This window comes from Helianthus annuus, chromosome 5 (assembly GCF_002127325.2).
Source record: "Helianthus annuus cultivar XRQ/B chromosome 5, HanXRQr2.0-SUNRISE, whole genome shotgun sequence".
NCBI classification, from domain to species: domain Eukaryota; kingdom Viridiplantae; phylum Streptophyta; class Magnoliopsida; order Asterales; family Asteraceae; genus Helianthus; species Helianthus annuus.
In genome coordinates, this window is record NC_035437.2 from 147,042,277 (window position 1) to 147,065,090 (window position 22,814).

At 36.5% G+C, this 22,814-nt stretch overlaps 2 protein-coding genes across 2 annotated transcripts; both read right to left on the bottom strand.

The window, feature by feature from the left end:
- Positions 1-1,230: 1,230 nt before the first annotated feature.
- On the bottom strand, positions 1,231-4,486 carry LOC110939233. The gene is made up of 5 exons (XM_022180984.2): positions 4,427-4,486; positions 4,245-4,361; positions 3,869-4,171; positions 1,743-2,798; positions 1,231-1,673 (listed from the first exon to the last, which is right to left on the bottom strand). The coding sequence occupies exons 1-4, from the start codon at positions 4,484-4,486 to the stop codon at positions 2,277-2,279; spliced, it is 1,002 nt and encodes a 333-aa protein (XP_022036676.2). The 3' UTR covers positions 1,231-1,673; positions 1,743-2,276.
- Positions 4,487-15,582: 11,096 nt separating this feature from the next.
- On the bottom strand, positions 15,583-21,527 carry LOC110941457 (auxilin-like protein 1). The gene is made up of 7 exons (XM_022183094.2): positions 21,047-21,527; positions 17,833-20,134; positions 17,657-17,731; positions 17,060-17,125; positions 16,881-16,970; positions 16,547-16,723; positions 15,583-15,915 (listed from the first exon to the last, which is right to left on the bottom strand). Exons 1-7 carry the CDS (start codon positions 21,355-21,357, stop codon positions 15,880-15,882), a joined length of 3,057 nt encoding a protein of 1,018 aa, XP_022038786.1. The 5' UTR covers positions 21,358-21,527; the 3' UTR covers positions 15,583-15,879.
- Positions 21,528-22,814: the final 1,287 nt, after the last annotated feature.

The following is a 22,814-nucleotide window of genomic DNA, read 5'->3' on the forward strand; positions in this document are numbered from 1 at the left end:
ATTGTTGATGTTTACAATTATTCTTCTTTGAAACCATACGTTCTTGGTGCCGTTGGCAATCGAGATATCATGGGTAGAATTAGGATTGGGTAAGGGTCAATTGGTCATCGGGTAACAACCTCACGTTCTAGGAATCTGAGTACTTAGTTCCCTTTTATCACAACAAGTAATTTCACATGAACTATGTCTATGTAGTTCTTTCTAGTAAATGATAGCACAATTGTTGAAACAAAAACGGAAGCTTAGGATGGTCATTTGTCTCTAATCTGTTTACAACCAAATCTTTTCTCTTGAATTTTAATTAGTTTAATTTAGTCTAAAACCAATTCACTCACATAAACTCTTGAATTTTATCTTTCTTGCAATTAGATTAATTTAGTTAAATTAGATAAACTTTCAAATAACACATATTCCACAAACTCCCTGTGTTCGATACCCACTTGCCACTATCTATTTAGTAGTAATTGGATTAAATTTGATTGTGACCACGACATCACGTCGAATATACCCAAAGTAATCTTATTCCAACCCTAAACCCACAGCCTCCGCCCGAAACCCACAATGTCCATCCGGCCTGACATCTTTTATTCTTGAACAGTAGGGGTGTAACACTTTTGGAATTTGTTTTTTGTATCTGTGCGCATATTCAAGCATTCCCTCATCAGTGATTAACGGAAAGACATTGCCCTTGCCAGGCTCTTCTTCACGTGAAGATGTTGAACGACCGCGTCGATTTAACGACCTTTGAGACTTTAGAGACATTGCAGACGTAGACGGTATTAGGGAATCTTGCGATGGTACATAAGAGCTATGTCGAGGAGGGTCACACCTACTTTGTTGTCTGGGAGGCCCAACTGAGCTATCTCTAGCAGATTGGTCTTTTCTTTGTTGTTGGACCTTGGAAGTTGGCCGCCCGCGAGTGTTTTCTTATACGACAGGCGGTTTTTTGTCGCTCATATATGGGTCTACCACCGCCATGATCTTCGATAAGACATTTTTCCTCACTTGCGGGGGTTGGGTAGACAATTTTTGTTTCACATATTCTATTTGTTTTTCTACATAAACATTTTCCTCATCAAAATTTGATGGGTTCAGGTCAAATTTTCTCTAGAAAATGTCTATATCTTCGAGCTGAATGACGCAGTCTGCAAAACAAAAAAAAAGAGCATTAGACAATCATATTAAATTAAGACAACAAAACATTTTTTATAAGTCTATAAGTACCTGTATTCTGCAATCTCTCCAGGCGACAGGCACATAACACAACCCGGCACTCGAGTATAGCTGACAGCCACATGTTGATCCGAATGACCGCAACGTGTCTATTCTCCGTGTTAGCTCGTTTTCCAATAGGTTAAGAGCATGGATGGAAACTTTAAGAAGTAGGTTGGAAAACATAGGAATCTGAAGGTGGCTGTTCATTCGCTTGGTGCGGCTTTCTTCCAAGGGTTTCTTTATTTGCGCATATTGCTTTAGTACCAAGGTGTCCACCTTTTTCACCAGCGATTCCAGACTGCATCTCGGTGTAGTAAGTTGTTTCTTTAATGCAGCATGTGCGCCTTCAGCTCTGTTTGTTATATTTTGCAAGAAAGTCAGGGTTTGATTGGTCCATGCAGATACGAACAATTGTCTGGAGGTGCTTAACCAGTTATTCCATAGGTAATTAAAAACATCTGAAAAAAATAAACATATTCAAATTATATATCAATTTGTATGAATGTATTTACTTAGAGAGAACATACATGTAAGTTGTTGATTGACAAGGTGTCTCTGAAGGTTGAGGACGTTATATTTGTATAACTCTTCGGTAGCAGAATTACACACTGTTTTCCACTGATTTATAAAGGCATCCCAATCTTGCCCATTAAGCGAACCCTTGCAGTGCTTCACAATATTTTGTAAGATGTGGAACCTGCAGAGATATATGTGTGCGCTAGGGAATATTTTTCTACACGCGTTTATCAGTGCCTGTTCCCTGTCCGTTAGAATTACATGCGGCTCTATGCACTCGTGCAGCATAGACCTGACCCTCTCCAAGACCCAGACGTACGTTGCCTCCTGCTCGTTTGAAAGAAACGCATGCGCAACACAGAAGGTGTGGTTTGTCGACGTCATACCCACAACTTGCAAAAATGGAAGATTGTACATGTTAGTCTTGTAGGTAGCGTCGATCATAAGCACATGCGGGAATGCCCTCCACATTTCAAAGGACTTATCGTGACAGAAAAATATATGTTGAACGACGTTGGTGGAAGGTTCCGCCTGTATGTAACAGGTCATTTTTTTTCCTGGAGCATTTGTTCTAGTCGTTGCATGGGAGACGGTTTTTTCTCGAACTTCGCGGCCCTAATCTTTTGGCGAGCGTTGTGTATGTCTTTCGGAACACATACGTTCTCAGGGTTCTGTTCGGATACGGCCTTCGAGATTGTATGGGGTTGTATGTCTTGATCTGTCAGCTCTTGCACCAGCCTAAACTCATTAGGAGTAAGCCTCCTGGCATACGCGTAACCCTCCAGATGTTCAGCAGGGCCGTGGTTGTGCGCCTCGTTAAAATTTTTGTTCAGATAATCTATCCGCCAAGCCCGACGACTCTGGTCGAGACGACCTATCACCATAAAAGGGCACGCGCATCTTTTGCTGCCGGTTTTCCTAACCGTGGCCTTACTCTCATGCTCACCGCTACGACAACATTGGAGCCACACCCGGTTATCCTTGGACCGTCTGGTAACAATTATGTATCCGTTGGCTAAACCCCTTCGTTTTACCCAACTTTCCAAATCATCGCGGGATAAAAAATCCTAAAAATATAACAAGTAATTTAAAAAAAAAATATAACAATTTTGAATGTACTTTTTTAAAATTCTTAAAAAAATATAACAATTTTAATTAATTTTATAAAAACATAACATTTAAGTTAATTTTATAAAAATATAACATTTTATAATCAATTTTATCTTATTTACAAAATATAACAATTTTGAATGTATTTTTTCTTTACAATTTTTTATTATTGTGCAAATTATTATTGTTTTTTATTGCGAGGAACGTGCGAATTGTGCATCGGTTTTGAAATGAACGAGGTAACAAGTATTAAAACACATAGAAATTGAGATAAAGTAAAAGAGAGGCTTGATAAAACATCGGATTGTTTCGCGTTTAGAAACTTCGAATATTCCAAAGTGAATCAAAAGTTCTTTCAAATTAGGGAAACGTGCTTTCACCTATAGGTAAAATACTCTCGTCGAGAAGCGATTAACGGTACTTTACCCTTCCAGTTACTACACGTCCCTAATCGATTGAAAAATCGAAAGTTTGGCGGGATTGAAAATCGAGGAACGGGACTAGTCGACAAGATGCGGGTTTCACCTCTAACTTGAAGATTTCGTACCATAAGTGTGGTTGGTATTCGCCGGGTCAAGAAAGTTAATTCCGACACTTTGACGAGGGTCCACTAGAGTTTGAATTGGAAACTTACCGTCAAGATGTGGATCTCACTCCTAACTTGATGGCGTATTTTCGTGCAAAATTGAATAAGCGGACTGAGAGTCATTCACCAAATTATGGGTTTCACGCCTATTTTGGTGAAATCATCTCGTTTGTATAATACGAGTGTCTTCAACTCTTCAACGAATATTTTAATTAATATTTTAATTAATATTTAAAAAAATATTTTAATGTATTTTTAATAATATTTAAAAAAATATAACAGGTTTAATTAATTTTATAAAAATATTTCATATAACATTTATTAATTAATTTTTATCCTATTTGAAAAATATAACAATTTTAATGTATTTTGTATTAACAATTGTATAATAATTTAACAGAAAAAAATATAACATTTAACAAAAATATATATCGTTCGTACCTGATCAGTTTTGTACGAAACTTCAGGGTAAGCGGGTGTCTCGTCACCCAATGACTCTTGCACGGCTGGCTCGTCACCCAATGACTCTTGCACGGGTGGATCGTCACCCAATGACTCTTGCACGTAAGAAGGGTGACTAAGGTCTCCTTGTACTGCCGATGGACCACTAACGAAAACGTTATTGCCATATTCTTCATGTCCGTATGAGGGAACGTAACCGGGTTCATAAAACGGAGACCTATAACCTTGATCATGGCTACACGCGTTCAAATCTGGTAGCAACGGTTGGTGGGGCATAGCAGACTAAAAAAACAACGGGTAAAAGGTAATGATAAGTTTAACGCCGAATAGAAAAAAAGTAAATATATATACTTGCCTCGTTGAGGCCTGGCAACGACGATTCATTATGACGGGGACGATAGCCGGACACGACCTCGTGCGCGTGATCATCATTTCCACCCAAATCGTAAGAATCAGGGCCATTAGACCCCGCCTAATACAAACGGCGTGCTAAGTATAAAACAAAAAAAAAACAGAATAAGTTAAAAAATGATATACCACACTGCTATCCGGAATAAACGTGCTTGTGTCCCGCCTCAGACGGCTCACCGAAAACATAGTTGTACCAAGACATGTTTGTTAGTGAATGTGAATATATAACGAAGACGATATATATATCGCCTTCTTCGTCGTTTAAATAAGGGAAGCAGAATTCAAATTCGGAATGGAATACGAGTCGTATAGCCCTATACGATGCGTATAGGACATACGTCAATCACTCTACGTCACTCAACAGTGACAGAAAGCTGATCGTACTTTCTAAAAAAAGTAATACGCATCGTATAGGCCTATACGATGCGTATTACTTTAACCCCCGTGAGACATTGTCAGCCTTTGACTGACACAGAATTAATTACCAACTCAATACGCATCGTATAGACCTATACGATGCGTATTGAGGGTGTCGATTTAATAAGGCAAGGTGTGCCAATAATACGACCCTTAGAAAAATATATTATGGTTAAAATTTTGATTATATAAATATATAATAATTACATAAAATGAATATATATATTTGTTTACCAGCTCGTGAAGTCTTGCATATGATCTAGATATAGGTAGCTTGATCTAGATGTAGGTAGTTTGAAGCAAGTTGATTCCATCCTTGATCATCTATGTAAGTTGTATCTGATTACAACCATAGAAAACCACAAAGAAACGATTACAACTTGAGCGATGTTGAGAACATCGAAAGATTCATGTCTCCTTCTTTCAAATCTCTTCTAAGCAAAACTGGAACTCCTGCAACCAAGTTGTACTCCATCATTCTGACTTCTGGAGGTCTAAAGCAACATCAACTTGTCCATCGAATTCTAGTGTTTCACCTTTTAAATTATTAGCTAGATTCAATATATAAGCTGAAATTAACTTCTATTTGATTGTAGTTTGATCATCTTGATTGGCATCATTGGGTGATACACACCCAAGTTTCCATTTATACAAAGTTCAAAAAGTAGTTATTATGAAAAAAAGTAGAATGAATCACATTTTTCAATAAATATCATCTGCAAGATCAAGCAAAACATCCGAAGGGTTTATGGCAACTAATGGTGAAAATCCAATACTAACAAAGTAAGACATAACTTCTGAGCCCTTACCAAAAACACCGATTTCTCTTTTGATAGCAATAAAAACTTATGAAAGGTGTTAAAAAGATGAGTTGAAGGTTGATGAATTGCCATCATAAGTGCTCACCCTCCTATTGCTAATTCCCATAAATTTGAAACAATTAGTCCCATAAATTTGAAACAATTAGTTGAGCACTAGTTGAATCTAGCCCAGATATTGGTCCATCTAGAAACAACAAACTAGGGTTTATAAGCATCTCTTGTCCAATGCAAACCCTTTTTCGCTCCCCACTTGATACCCCATTTAATGACCGGCGACCAACTACTGGGGTATCAGGTGGGGAGCAAAAAAGGGTTTGTATTGGACAGGAGATGCTGATCATAAGCCCTAGTTTGTTGTTTTTAGATGGACCCATATCTAGGCTCGATTCAACTACTGTTCAACTAATTGATTCAACTTTATGGGAATTAGCAATAGGAGGGCGAACACTTATGATGGCAATTCATCAACTTTCAAGTCATCTTTTTTACACGTTTCATAAGTTTATATTGCTATAAAAAGAGAAATCAATGTTTTTTTGGGAAGGGCTTGGATGTTATGTCTTACTTTGCTAGTATTTGAACTTCACCATTAGTCGCCAACAACCCTTCAGACTTTCTGGTTGATATTGTAGATGGTATCTAATGAGAAAATGTGATCCATCCGGCTTTCTTTCTTTTGCATAATAACTAATTTTTGAACTTTGCACAAATGGAAACTTAGGTGTATCACCTGATGATGCCAATCAAGAAGATCAAACTACAATCAAGCAGAACATAATTTCAGCATATAAGTTTAACCTAGCTAATAATTTAAAAAGTGAAACACTAGAACTTGATGTACAAGTTGATGTCGGTTTAGACCTCAAGAAGTGAGAACGAAGGGGTAGAACCTGGTTGCAAGAGTTCACAGTTTTGCTTAGAAGAAATTTAAAAGAAAGAAGACATGAATCTTTCAATGTTCTCATGATCACTCAAGTTGTAACAATTTAATCTCTTTGTGGTTTGCTATGGTGGCAATCAAACTTGGGTTAAAGCACTTCAGATTAGTGCATATCTCCATAACACTGTGCCGATCAAAAGACTCAACTTTCACACGCCAACATTTGCCTTATTCGGTTGTCAGCCAACGTACGGCCATCTTCGTGTGGTAAATATATATTCATAGCAAAGGTCTGAGTGAAGAGTTTATATAGGGCAAGGTTTGATGAAAAAAGAAATAAATATAAAAAGGGTGCTCGCCTAATTACTGTAACAATGTAAGTATTATGTAACAAACTACCGTTGGTAGTTGACGCTATAGTTGGGGTTTAATTGTTTAATGTTTAAGCTTCAATCATAAAGAGAACAAAACATGAAAACTCTAAACTTATGAACTGAGATCTATTTTGGCTATTCAAAAAGGGATAGCGGGTCACCTTGTTGCCCATGAACCCATGGCCCATGAACAAGCCCAACTAGTGCTACAGCTAGCTATCACTCACAATTTTGTTACATGCTTCTGACATGATCAATTATGAACATTTAAATTCATAAATTTTCATATTTATGGTACAAAAATATTTTTTTTTTGTTTTTTTTTTTTTTTTGACGGCAAATTTGGATCACTGACGGACCACCGGAGTATCAACATGCCACCAGCGGAACCACCCGATCATATTCATCTCCACTAGGCATAATGCCTATACACCAATTCATGAGAAAAACCCAATAAATCTGGAAAAACCCTCTTGTGGGAGTCAAACCCAGGACCTATTGGTCCCAAAGTCTTATTACACCCTCAAAATGTCACTAGGCTATAAAACCATGAAAAAAAAATATTTAATATCAAGTCATATACACTAAAAATCAGAAGTACACGTTAGTTAAGAAGAAAGTTCAAGGTTGGCTCATGATTTTTTTACTACCGTCGTACCTTTTACAAGGTTCACACATTGTATCTAAATAATTGTTATCGGAGAAGGGTTTTAGAGTTTATAGAGAAAGATGACGCTACGACGCAGACCATAGAGAGCTTTTATCTTTCATGTAGAGACTTTGTATATAACCATAGATGGACCACACAATTTAATGCCACCAAACGTTAGTTATTTTCCCCTTTTTTATGACCCAACATGATCTTTTCATGTTCTTGGTACTATATATACATCAAGATGCGCATTGTTCGATAAGGTTGTTAACCATCACGTTATTAGTACTATACGTCTATACGTACGCCACTACATTGATACGGTTGTTAATAATCAAGTTCTGGTAAACACGTGAAATCAAACATATTAAACATAGATGGTACTTTGTTCAGTCGATAGTTGCAATTTTGCGATGGATACATCTCATACGCTCTTCGACTTGAAAGACCTTCTTTTCTCCATCTTGGAAATAGGCTAGCGATGAGGCGATAAGGGTCTTGATTTATTAACCTCTTAATTGGTTAATCATAGCAAAGAGTAGATGCTACCGCTTGTTTCCTCTTACTAGAAAAAGAGCAAAACAAGCTATAAATCTTTTTTGAGTAAATTGCCATTTTAGTCCCTGAGTTTTGTTCAAATTTGCCATTTTAGTCCAAATAGTTTTTTTTTCGCCTCTGGGTCCCTGACTTTTCCCTTTTGTTGTCATTTTGATCACATACACTAACTCCATCCAAAAACTCCATCTTTAACCAGGAGTATTTTGGAGATTTTCATTTTAAATGTTTTCAATTGCCATTTTGATCCAATTGCAAAAAATCAAAAAAATTCCAAAAAATCAAAAAAAATTCCAAAAAATTCTAAAAAATATTAAAAATTCTAAAAAATCATAAAAATTCTAAAAAATCATAAAAATTCTAAAATATTCTAAAAAATCCAAAAAATCCGTTTCGACGCGAACCGTTTCGAGCCCGAACCGTTTCGAGCTGAACCGTTTCGACGCGAATCGTTTCGACCCGTACCGTTTCGACCCGTACCGTTTCGAAGCCGAACCGTTTCAACCCGTACCGTTTCGAAGCCGAACCGTTTCAAGCCGTACCGTTTCGAACCGAACCGTGCCTTATCGAACCGAACCGTTTCGAGCTGAACCGTTTCGACGGTTCAGGTCGAAAGGGTTCGGTTCGAAACGGTTCGCATCGAAACGGTACGGTTCGAAACGGTTCGCGTCGATAAGGCACGGTTCGCATCGAAACGGTACGGTTCGAAACGGTTCGCGTCGATAAGGCACGGTTCGCGTCGAAACGATTCAGCTCGAAACGGTTCGGGTCGAAACGGTTCAGCTCGAAACGGTTCAGCTCGAAACGGTTCGGTTCGAAACGGTTCAGCTAGAAACGGTTCGGTTCGAAACGGTTCAACACGAAACGGTTCGCGTCGAAACGGTTCAGCTCGAAACGGTACGGGTCGAAACGGTTCGCGTCGAAACGGTTTGGCTCGAAACGGTACAGGTCGAAACGGTTCGCGTCAAAACGGTTCAGCTCGAAACGGTTCGGGTCGAAACGGTACGGGTCGAAACGGTTCAGCTCGAAACGTTCGGGTTCGAAACGGTTCGCGCCGAAACGGATTTTTTTGGATTTTTTAGAATTTTTTAGAATTTTTATGATTTTTTAGAATTTTTTGGAATTTTTTTGATTTTTTGGAATTTTTTTGAATTTTTGAAATTGGATCAAAATGGCAATTGAAAACATTTAAAATGAAAATCTCCAAAATACCCCTGGTTAAAGATGGAGTTTCTGGATGGAGTTAGTGTATGTGATCAAAATGGCAACAAAAGGGAAAAGTCAGGGACCCAGAGAAAAAAAAAAAACTATTTAGACTAAAATGACAAATTTAGACAAAACTCAGGGACTAAAATGGCAATTTACTCATCATTTTTTTTCTGACTTAATCATTTAATCAGGGGGAAATCTCCAAATGGATATACGAAAAGTCAAATTCCTCAAAGATTATTGAATTTTAAACCTCCGAAAAGTGACCTTGTACATCCGGTGCATAAATGTCGCCACATGGCGAAGTTCGTACTTGTCCACTGGCCTCATGGAGCCACCGAATAGACACTACGGGTCTGCTAAGGGGGGACGGGGCACCCATGCGGGTACCCTTTCACGTACAATCTTGTTGTTCGATGCATTTATTGAACATTGGGCTTGATTGGTGGGCTTTGAACATTTGATTGGTTAAGGAGTTTGACTTTACTAAAATAAAAAAAATGGTTTATGGCAAGGCTTTTGTGGCTTAAGGGGAGTTTTTAAGATTTTTAATATTGCGGGATTTGATTGGTTAGGGCAAGGGTACCACCCTTGGGTGTAGGGCTGTTCATGAGCCGAGCCAGGGTAAGCTCGGGCTCGGCTCGATTATAAACCGAGCTGGCTAGGCTCGCCTTGGATTTGAAACCAAGCTGAAAATCTAAGCTCGGGCTCGGCTTGGTTTTAAACCGAGCTGGCTCTGCTCGGCTTAGTTTGGCTCGATTTTAAAAAGAAAAATATAATATATAGCTCTCAAAATTCAGTAGCCTAAAATATTATTCAATACTTAAAAAAAAACATATTCAAAATAAGTTCATCATAATACATTACAAGCCAAAATCATGTTCAACAACGAAAAATAAGTTTTAAATTTCAATTAAATACAATATTATTTCATTAGCAAGGTAATTAAGATTCAAATATGCCATGAATATCAAATTACAAGCCCAAATACATATAAATAATAACAAGTTAATTGTAATTTATTATAATGTATATAAAAATAAACATATTATAAAGAAAATAATCCGAACAAAGTCGAGCTGAGCTACCAAGCGAGCCAAACCGAGCCAATTCGGCTCGTTACGAGCCGAGCCGGCTCACTTTCTAACCAAGCCGAGCTGGCTCGGCTCACTTTCAAACCGATCCATATCGAGCGAGCTTTTTCCGAGCTAAATCCGAGCGAGCTTCGAATGAGCTCCGAGCTGCGAGCTTTTTGGACAGCCCTACTTGGGTGCCCTTTCCCCCCAAGAAGGAATCCGCGTATGGTAAAGAATATTTGTGAGAGTTCGGCTTCCACGTGGCACTAGATGTCTCGATGAGTGTGCCAGCCATTCTACCACTGTCTCGGCGGTCACCTTGGTTGGTATATATATATATATATATATATATATATATATATATATATATATATATATATATATATATATATATGTATATATATATATATATGTATGTATATATATATATATGTATGTATATATATATGTATGTATGTATATATATATATATATGTATGTATATATATATATGTATATATATATATATGTATAGAGTAGGAGTTCTGCGGAAAGTGTGTTTTTCCTAGAAAGTCTAGGAAGCGATCTGGGTCATCCGATTTGTGTTTTTAATGGCTTAGATCTAATGGATGGCATTTTCGTAATATTTGAGTTATATAATTAGAGACTTTTAATATAGTGAGGGTATTTTGGTAATTGGAAGTGTTTTAAATTAGTCAAGAAACTGCCATATTAATAACCAATCCCTAAAATCATGGGATTTCCCTCTTTCTCTCTCTCTCTCTCTCCCTAAACGCAACCAAAGAAGAACCAACCATTTTTCCTGCAAATATTCTTCTCTGATTGGTCATATATCGGTTGTTTTTCATACTTGTTTCAATTTTTTTATCTATCATTGAATCGGGTTCTTATTTTTAGTTAATGGACCTCAATGTTTGACATGTTAGAGTGGGCTCTAGGTTTATGTGTTTTACCATTTTAATGTTGATTGATGACAGTGTGTTGAAGACGAAGACACTGGGTTGTGTTGAAGAGGAAGACAATGACAGTGTGTCCAGCAATCTGCTTGCTGTTAAAACACAATGTCAAGAAATATGCTTGCTGTTAAAACACAGTGTCAAGAATCCTCCAGCAATCTGCTTGCTGTTAAAACACAGTGTCAAGAAACCTCCAGCAATCTGCTTGCTGTTAAACACAGCGTAAAGAAATCTGCTTGCTGTTAAAACACAGTGTCAAGGAAATCTGCTTGCTGTTAAAACACAATGTCAAGAAATCTGCTTGCTGTTAAAACACAGTGTCAAGAATCCTCCAGCAATCTGCTTGCTGTTAAAACACAGCGTCAAGAAATCTGCTTACTGTTAAAACACAGTGTCAAGGAAATCTGCTTGCTGTTAAAACACAATGTCAAGAAATCTGCTTGCTGTTAAAACACAGTGTCAATAATCCTCCAGCAATCTGCTTGCTGTTAAAACACAGCGTCAAGAAATCTGCTTGCAGTTAAAACACAGCGTCAAGAAATCTGCTTTCTGTTAAAACACATTGTCAAGAAACACAACGTCTTGTATCATTTAAATTGAAACTGCCAATTTGATTTAAATGGAATATTTAGTTTCCATAGTTAGTTATCCTAATAAAATAATCCATAATTAAAATAATATTCAAATTACACAATTGCCCTTTTAGTTAAAATCCTTCAATGCCACATGTCGCGTTCTTATTGCTTCCTAGACTTTCTAGGAAAAACACACTTTCCGTAGGAACCCTACTCTATATGTATATATATATATGTATATATATATATGTATATATATATATGTATATATATATTTATCTGTTTTGTTATTAAAGGTTTTATCTTACCAGCTAGTGTTCCTCACCAAGTTTTTATGGACGCCAACACTAATAGTTTGTCTTTAAAATATAATTTTTTTTTGATAAATTGCTTTTTCTGATATCGGTGACCACTACTCCCTTCTTTTATCTCGTAAAGTCTTTTGATTTATATTCATCTACTCCCTTCTTTTATCTCGCAAATCTCTTTCTAATATTTCCGTTCTCAAAACACTCTTATAAGTAGACACACGTAACGTCACTCTTGTAGTTTTCCCATGGCTTCCTAGATGGTTAGGCGTGCAGTATCCCATCTGTTTTCGCAGATTGTGAGGTGTGCAGTATCCACGATGAATCCATAGATAATGAGGCCTGTGTCAGAATGTTTTGTCAGGCCACAACATGACCTTTCAGCATAATCAAAGCAACCCATATACTTGAGCCCCTTTGAGCTAGCCTTTCTTAACCTTAACTTCTTCTAAAGGGGTCTCCTTTTTGCAAAGAGACCTCACTACTTTCTTAGATGAACTTTGCCACTCTCTCTCCGCAACCCCTACTCATTTAAACCCTGTGGCGGCTCACTTAGTAACCTGAAAAAAAAAGATAACACACCTTCATATGTCATCTACGTTGACCCAAAAAAAATCCTGATGAACTCCGTCGCGCTCTCTCTCTCTCTCCAACCCTCACTCGTTACAACCATGTCGCGGCTCGTATAGTAACTTGAAAAAAAGATAGCCCACCTTCATATGTCATTTACGTTCCGGGTTCCAGGACTGTTTTTGGGTCAACGTCGATGACATATAAAGGAGGGTTATCTTTTTTTCGGGTTATTAAACGAGCCACAACAAGGTGTAATGAGTGAAGGTTGCGGAGAGAGAGCATCAGAGTTCATCTAAGAAAGCAGCATGGGAGAAATCTTGGTTCTCCAAAGGTGGCTTTGCAAAAAGGAGACCCCTTTGGAAGTAGATAAGGTTGAGAAGGCTAGCTCAAAGGGGCTAAAGTATATGGGTTGCTTTGATTATGCTAAGAGGTCGTGTTGTAGCCTGACGAAACATTTCGACACACACCTCACTATCCGTGGAGTCATCGTGGATACTACCCACCTCAAAATCTGCGAAGGAGGTGGGGATACTGCACGCCTAACCATCTCGGAAGCAATGAGAAATCTTATTCATTGATATCAACATCATATACAAATGTCAGTGTATGTAGAGGCACCATAACATTGATACAACTATAAATGTGATAATAGAGTAGGAAAAAAAGTAGAAATGAGAATCAAAGTAGTTGGAAAGGGGTAGATCTTCTACTCTACAACTGTATTGCATGTTCATGTTGGTCCCCCTATTATTTATGATCCATCTAAGAATAACAAACTAGGGTTTATAAGCATTTCTTGTATGATACTAGCTCTTTTTCGCTCCCCACCTGATACCCCTCTTAATGAAGGGTCACTAATAATACTACTTTTGCATCTTGTTACCCGAGTTTATTTATTACATCTTTCGTGCGTGTGATTTTTTGTTGACTAGTGAGACTATTGTTGGAAAATCTGGCCCTAATCTATTTTATAAATTAGAGTAAACTGCCATTTTGGTCCTTGTGGTTTGGTCACTTTTGCCACTTTAGTCCAAAACTCAAACTTTTTGCATCTGGGTCCCCGTGGTTTCAGTTTTGTTGCCATTTTGGTCCAAAAATGAAATCAGCTAATATTTTTCTTATAAAATCCTGCTATTTTGTCCTTTTCCGCAGGGGCAAAATGATCATTTCTTTTTTATAAATAAATACCATATTTTATACGATAAATATGACCTGATTTGCCCCCTGAGGAAAATGACAAAATTGCAGGATTTTATAAGAAAAATATTACCTGATTTCATTTTTGGACTAAAATGGCAACAAAACTAAAACCACAGGGACCCAGATGCAAAAAGTTTGAGTTTTGGACTAAAGTGGCAAAAGTGACCAAACCACAGGGACTAAAATGGCAGTTTACTCTATAAATTATTTTGAAGAATTAAAAGTGAAATTAGTGTCAAATTCTTAGTTTGAAACAACTATTTTGTAATTTTTTTATTATTTTTTCTATATTGGTATAAATTGACTAACATATTTTGTCTTAATTTGCTATATTGATGTAAATTATTTGTAGGATGTGAAAATGTAATCTAGGTTATCTATAAGATTTATAAGAGCATTCACAATAGCTCATATATTTCGAGGTTGTTTTTTTATCATTTTTCCATCTTATCCATTCTTTTCTATGGTGAGCATCATTTTTTCTATGTGTATTTGGGATACATATTTGTTGAATAATGAATAAAAACGAGTATCTTGTCAGGTGGTGGAGCCAAAGGTGGGGGTTGGGTGATAAATTAAATGTAAAAGGTGGTGATGATGTGCCAATGTTTTTAAGTGTTTTTGTGTTTTCTTATTGGGTGGGTTTTTTATGTTTTTAAAGGGTGAGTATTTTTCTGATGTGGCAGCTGACTGGACATGTTTTTAGGTGTTTTTAATGGTTCTTATTGTGGATGCTCTAAGCTTGGTAAATGTAATGTTTATTACGATCTCTAATGTAATGTTTACTTATTTTGTTATATGTCATAAATAATACTTTTTGTCCACAAGTGTAATAATGTTTTTAATTCAACGTTATACTTCTCTTGAATATTTTACGCTTCTATAAATTGTTCCTGACATTAATATATAATATTTTTCACATTTAATTAATAGTAGTAAAGTAATAGTAATAGTAATGGACTGTCCAACTGTGTAACCAATTGTCCAATTGGTAAGTCAACATATTAAATTTCATTTCATACAAGTGTTATTGAATGCGTACACCTAACACGTACGATAACACACATTTTTTATCCATAAGTTTTATGTATCATAGAGCACATGGTATAAACTAATTTTTTTTATAGAATTATACGGATTTTGATAATTCAGTTACCATATTATATTGTAAAATCATGTCTTATATACGTCAAATAAACATGTTTATATCTTGTGTAGAATTACCATTTTGAATTCTCATTACTCAAAAACTTTTTTTAAATTCACTTGAAAAAAAACCAAGCAGGATATAAAATACTCCACTATAGTCAATTAAAGTCTAAACTTATTAACAATTTAGGCTTCAAATAACTTAAAAAATACTATATATTATATATCTTAAGATCACATAGTATTATTTTTAATATACTTGGGTCGATACATGTAAACAGACATAGAATGGTTTTGATATCAGTGTACCCCTTCAAACCCGTGAAAATTTTATAATTAGTCACCTGGTAAGCACATTATACGACCATTGTTAGTACACATGGATAATGATGTCCGGTTTGAGTTTAAAAACAGAAATGAACATAGTTTGCGACGTCAGGTATTGCTACCGGTCGTGGGTGTCATAGGCCATACCAAAGACTCGTTTCTCAACTATATGTTCATAGATTTGGAAGAAAAAGAAAAAAAAAAGAAAAAAAAAGAAAGAAGTTATCTTTTATATGAAAGTGCATTTGTAAAAGAAATGGTGTGAAGTACATTAAATAACTAACTAGAAGACAATGTTATAAAAATTAAATTAAAAATGAATACATTGTTTAGTGTCAAAGTCTTGTATATTGACTTCTCACATACAGACAGCATCATGTCCAAATATGAGAAAGCATATACCTCACTACACTAAACTCTTTTCTTTTCTTTTCTTTTCGTTTAATAAATCACCAAAGAAAGTTCAGTTCATGATAAAATTCAGCTACCATCACCTCCTTGAGGCTGCTATCTCTCCTCGGAGTTAAATTTGTTCCATGCCGCCTGCGCACATACATATAATACATCATAAGAAGATGCTATAGCTTATTAGACCCAAAATGCAATCACCGAGGATACGCTAACCAGAAGTGGCAATTTTGACTCATTAACTAATGAATGGGATTTGATGTGGGTTAACGGGTTAAGTTTTATCTCAAACTAGTAATATGGACCAAATCAATATAAACATTAGTCAAACGGGTCGAAGGTTGCAACGTCGTGCATACTACCTCTTAATGGTTTTATTTATATATCTAAATTACCAATATAATAATATTTTATAAAAGGTTTCGGACTTTCGGCCCATACTAGAAAGAGTTTATTCAACCCGAACCTATTTTGAACTGTTTGCCAAAGCATTTTTTAGATATTTAAATTTTATTGTAATAATATTGTTTTGAGCATCATAGTTAACACATTATTCAAATTGTTAAAGAAATTGACACAGAATCGCTAGTGGATCAACTCGACCCCTTTCATTCCACATTAAAAACGGCTCCTTTCCACCCGAACCTGTTTTGACCCGTTTCCCAACCCGCTTGAATCACCCATCTTACCACCTCTAAGTTGCTCATACATATACAACAATTGTACATTGTTGTAACAAGAGAAGACCGGAAGATGAATCACATACCTTCAAAAGATCGAAAACCTTTTCACATATATACTTTTGCTGAATGGTTGCCCCTCGTTGTTGCAGTTTGTCGGGATGAACACAAAGAGTGGCTTTTCTATATGCTTTTTTTACGGCACTTGTGGTTATGATCTCCGTCAATGTAACCGGTTGCCAACCACTTTCAGGTCCAAGAATCTGTAAGTTCAAGAATTTAGTTAAATATCTTCGGCTGAGATGTTCAAGGAAGCAATCTCGGCCCTTCACATATAAAAGACGTTCATTTTGGGCTACAGTTTATCTCTAACGGCCACAAGTTGGATTATTATTGTAAGAGTAGGAAGGTTTTACGTACATATTGAAGTGTTGAAAGCAATGCTCGCAAGTTCCCTTCTTTTCCATTAGACCACCGTTTGATATCAGCATCAAGATTCTCGGCTAACCGCTGAAATAAAATTAGATACAAAAATATGAAGATAATAATATAAAGAATAAAGAAGACGGTAATCATTCTATTTAACTAAAAATCGTTACATTTCTCTCAGCTTGTTCCTTTTGTGCAAGTCGGTCTCGCTTCTCTTTCTCTGCAAGTGCTTTAGCCTAAAAATAAAACCATCAAATTAATGAGTGATTAATTTTGTAAATATTCATAAACCCGTTGTTTAATAATGAGTTAACTGCTATTTAAATCCATGTGGTTTGTCCACTTACGCCATTTCATGCCGAATTTCAAAATTGTACAATTTTCCTCCTTGACATTCTTGAAACGTGCCATCTTAGTCCAAAACAAACTAGCCCTGGTTAAAAACATATGTTTAATGAAGGCTAAAATTGTCATTTCCCATTTTCTTTTAATTTCCTTTTTTTAAACACTTGTTAAAACTCACCCCTTTTAACATAGATTTAAAAGGGATGGGTTTTAACAGGGATTTAAAAATAAATAAAAGAAAATGAAAAATGACAATTTTACCCTTCATTAAACAGAAGTTTTTAATTGGGGTTAGTTTCTTGGACTGAAATGGCATATTTCGCTAATTTGGAAATTTGGCGTGAAATGGCATAAGTGGAAAAATCACAAGGACGTAAATGGCAGTTAACTGTTTAATAATGAAGAAAAAAAGCAACACATACCGCCCTTTCCATGATCCTGTTATGCTTTTCTAGTTTTGCTTTTGTTCTCAAAGCCGATTCGGAACGGTTCAACTCCTGCGAAAACGATGATAATATATACAATATAAACAACAATACGAATACATAGGTAATGACTTGATTAGCAAGAAACATATTAATTTCATTTCACTACTTACAGAAGCAGTCTTCTGAGAAATAGCCTTCTCTAAAGCCCGTTGTCGGGCCTCCGCAGTGGCTCTTTCCACTGCAGCCCGTTCGGCTCTAAGCTTAGACTGTGCAGAAGTTTTGTCGGAAGACGATTTCTTCATAACTGAAGCTTTAGAAACCTTTTCATGGGCCTCCGCCATCATTCTTTGCCGGACTTCCTCTGTAGCTTTCTCAACGGCAGCCCGTTCGCGCTCAGCCCTCTCGCGGGCTTCGGCAAAGGCCCGTTCACGAGCTTCACGGATTGCTCGATCGACTGCTAATCGGTTTTTCTCCCACTCCCTTTCTTTAGCAGCTGCTTCTTCGTCAATAGTTTTAACACGATCTTTTCGTGATACTTTGTTTGGCCCAGACTCCTCAACAATCTTTCCTTTGATTTCGTTTGTGTTTTCGGTGTCGGGTGTTTCCGTTCGTGGTGGTTTGATATTACTTTCTTCGTCAATTGTCGTCTCTCCATGTGTGCTAGCGGAAGAGGATTCAGATCGTACATCGTTCTCCGAACCAAGATCAGCCAGATTGTCAATCATATTACTTTCTTCATCAATTATCTTCTCACCATGTGTACTACCTGAAGATGATTCCGATCGTACATCATTCTCTATACCAAGATCAGCCAGATTGTCGATAATATTACTTTCGTCTGATTTTACTTCGTATTCACTCTCATTGTTATCAGATACAGTTCGATCTATAGAAGTTTTTTCACAGAAATCTGCTTCTTCTGCTTGAAATTCACAAGAAACTTCAATGTCTTGAGTTGTTTCCACATTTACATCATTCATTTCGACATCATTGCTTGCAACATGAACACGATCTGTATCTACAGTTTCTTCAATAACATCATCATCTTCTACAGATTTCTCGTCAAATTCCTGATCACAAGATTTATCTAATCTTTCCCCTTTGCTTTCAACTGCGTGATCATCTTCCTGTTTCGTCTCACAATCATCATGCAGATTCACTTCACTTTCTTCTAACTTATTATCACAAATATCATCAAACACCTCACTAGTTTCTTCACCCTTGCGGATTTCAGAGTTTCGGTCATGTTCGGATTCTTTCTCACTTTCAACCAATTCAGAAGCTTCTTCAATCTCCTCATGTTTCTCACTTTCTTCATACTCAACTTCTTCATGCTCAAGAACATTCTCTTGTTTCTCATTTTCTAGCAACTCCAGTGACGCATCTAATCTATTCTCATTATCATTTCGATTAGAATCTTCCGATACCTCATTAGCATTCTCTTCTGATTCTAGTTCTTTCACAACAGTCGGATGCTCCAAGATGTCAATGGTGGGCTCGCTTACCTCGATTTCCGCTTCGTATTCATCTACAATCTTGTTATCTGTTTGACATTCATGCACAAAGTCTGAAGTCTGAATATTGCTTGTTTCTGTGTCAACCGCTTCAGAACACGAATTCGCGTGTTCATCTTTTCCAGCTGAATCAGCCGGTTTGGCTTCCGTTTCGCTAGTAACTTGCGTAGCATTAGAAGCAACGGTATCGTCAACAAATTTACTATCTTTAACCGATTCCGATATTTTCTCATGTATTTCATCTATAAACTTCTTTGCAACAAAAAGCTTTTCACTCTCCGTAAAACTTGGAAGAACAACTGTACCACCATATTTACGATTCCTACCGACATCCTGAAAACCTTGTGATGAATCTTCATCTCTGCGTTTCTGTTCTTCAACTTTCGAGCTATTTTTAAATTTATTATTTGAAAAACTTCGAAGACCGTTCTTCTTTCTTCCAACCGATTCTTTAGCAATTCGTATACTTTCTTGAGCTTTTTCTATCGCTTTTTTCAAAGCGAAAGCAGCCGAATTCACATCAATTTCCTCATCAAAATCTGTTTTACTCGGCTCTGAATTTACCGATCTCTTTGAATCGTCTTTATCATTAACTACACCAATCGGTGAAGAAGATACCATCGAGGGACATCTTTTAAAATCAACATCAAATGTTTTAGCTTTCTTATCTTCAGAGATCGACTCAACAGGATTATTTTCTTTTCTCACAACATTTCTTGAAGATTTAATATTAAATGCTGATAGATTCGGCTTCCCAGCTTCCATAACGGGTTCATCAACGAAACAAGTGAATCCAGTTACCGGAGGTACTTGTGTAACATGTTTTGTCCCATCTAACCCATCTTTAGATTTCGGGTTGATCTTGTTATACGACATGCTAAACTGCTTTAACGCATCAGGAGACTGACGAGATAGATTATCCGAATCTTGTGAACTTGGTGATGTCGACGAAGGCGCCCTGCAAAAACCATTAATCGCGTAAAAAGGTTAGAACTTGCAATCAATACTCGCGTACAAAACCGACAACTTAAACAGGAAAAGATCATATCATACTAGGAAACTGCAAAGATCATCAAGCTTCCCAACTAGTTTAAAAAATTATATTTTACAAATTTTTTATGAAGATAGCACTAGTAATTGGTTTAATTTTATTACTTATTATATAATAATTTTACAAATTAGGCCTTCATCAACAACTAATATCTAGATAACATAATCAACAACACCATGTACATAAATTTATAATCTTCTGCACATAACTTAAAACACTTACCAATCTTCTAATAATTTAACCAAAAACTTATATCTTTAACTAACCTCAGAAGTCAAAATTTCAAAACTGTTTGATCTTCTTAATAAAAAAAAATTATAAATTTTATACTCACAAAAAAGTTTGGCAAAAAACAACAAAGTTTGGTACTTTAACACATTCCAAAATCATATAAACTACAAATTTAAGCATACACATAAAATTTTAATCTTCTGCACATAACTTTAAATGCTTACCAATTTTCTAATGTAGGAATTTAACGAAAAAACTCAAATCTTTAATCAACAAGTAAAAATTTCAAAACTATTTAATCTCTTAAACCATAAAAAATATGTATTTTATACCTATAAAAATATTCACCAAGAATCACAAAGTTTGTTACTTTTGTACATTCCAAAACTATAAACTACAAATTTAAGCATATATAAAAACCAACAAAAGTTTACAAAACCCACATTAATATTGCCAAAAACTGCCGTTCATAACTCCATATATAGCAAAAAAACATCAATAACAAGATCAAGAAAACTCTGTTTCAATCGACCCACAAAAAAAGACAAAAACTTTCCAACACCCATTTAAAAAAGATCAAAAACCCACCTCACTTTGTCGCAACCAAACAACTCTTCGTACGAAACAGCGACACTTTCGTCACAAAAACCGCCAAAAATCTTGGAATAATCCGGCTTCAAATCTTTAAAATTGAAGCTCAAAGAATCAACAGGTTGTGTTAACGTAGAAAGATCAAGAACCGGAATAGAAGAAGCTTCAGAGGTGCTAAAAATTTCACGGTAATCTTGAAGGGGAATAGGCGACGGTTGGGAGTATTTGCGACGGTTGCCGGAGAAAACGACGTCGTAGGGGGCATCGGAAAGGTTTTTGGAGTGAAAGGGACGTGAGAGAGACTCCATTGAAGAGAAGTGTTTTTTTTTATGAATTTGAGTTTTGTTTTTATGAATGTTTTTTTTTTGATGTATAAGTGTTGGGTTTTGGAATTAGTGACAGAGTTTTGGGAGTTTTGTGGGTGTTTGCAGATGAAATGCTGCACAGACAGGACAATTCGGAGGTAGAAGAAAGACAGAGGGGTATGAGTGGTAATATGATTTTTTTATTAGATTTTTATTTTTTCGCCTTTTTTGTTATTCTTCGAGAAAAATGCCCGGATAGTCCCTGTGGTTTCGCCTTTTTTCACCTATAGTCCCCAACTTTCTAAAATTACCTGAATAGTCCCCAAGTTTTCAATTTTCGTTCTCGGATAGTCCCTGGCGTGGATGGAGGTTACTTTTCTCAGTTAAGTTGGTGTAAAATGACCATGATGCCCTTACTGGTTAAAAAAAGGGACCCACCTTTATTCTACCCCTATCCCACCCCACCCCCACCCCCACCCCCTCTCCCTCACTCCTTTCTCTCTTCCTCTTTCTTTTATATGTCTGCAACATTTCTACTTCAAGTAAACCACAGGATTGAAACATCTCCACTTCACCACCACCACACCCCACCCTTTATCTTCTTTTTTCAATCTTTCTACTTTCTTCTGCAACCATTCTATTAACCGATCCGCAGGTGGTGCGTCGGAAGATGGGGAGCAACGGATCCGGTCTGCGGTGTCTTAAAACGAAGAACAAGCGTCACCCACTGCCGGTAAATCGTCACTTTTAGAACGGATTGTATGTGTATATGATTTACAAATCTGTTAAAGATCTGTTCTTAGATCAACAAATCTTTCATTTGATTTTTATTATATAATAATCTACAAACCAATCTTTAGTATATCTGCATTTGCTTAATGTATGATTAATAATAATTACAACAATTTCATTTCCTTACTTCTCTGAGGTTAATACATGTTTTCGTACATGAATGATTTTGTATGTGGGGTGAAGAATAACAAGAGTTACTGGAAACCATTGCCGGATAAACAATTTTGATTCGACAATTGATTCGCCTAGTATACGAACAACCTTTAAACCAAATCATTGAAAAACCTTCTGAACCGGTATACGACAAGACCGGTGCTTGAACAGGGTTGAATCGAGACCGTTAACGTATTTTGTTTTCCGGCGACCACAACTTACCCAACTGGTTCGGGTTTTGGGGGAAATCAAACTGGAGAACAAAGGTTTCGCTAGTGATCATCGGAGTTATTTGCAAGTTTCGCAAATCCTTGATGTGTACCTGGAACTTCGTTTTTCCGGCGATTGTGGGGGAGGTTTCGCCGGAGAAGAAAGGGTGGGAGGGTAGGGTTGGTCGCCGACTCATTTGTCGGAAAAGAATTGGGTGTGGGTTGAGGTTGGTTTATTAATGTTTAATTTTTATAATTTTCTTATAAGTGGGCCCAATAAAGGTGGGTCCTTTTTTTTAACCAGTA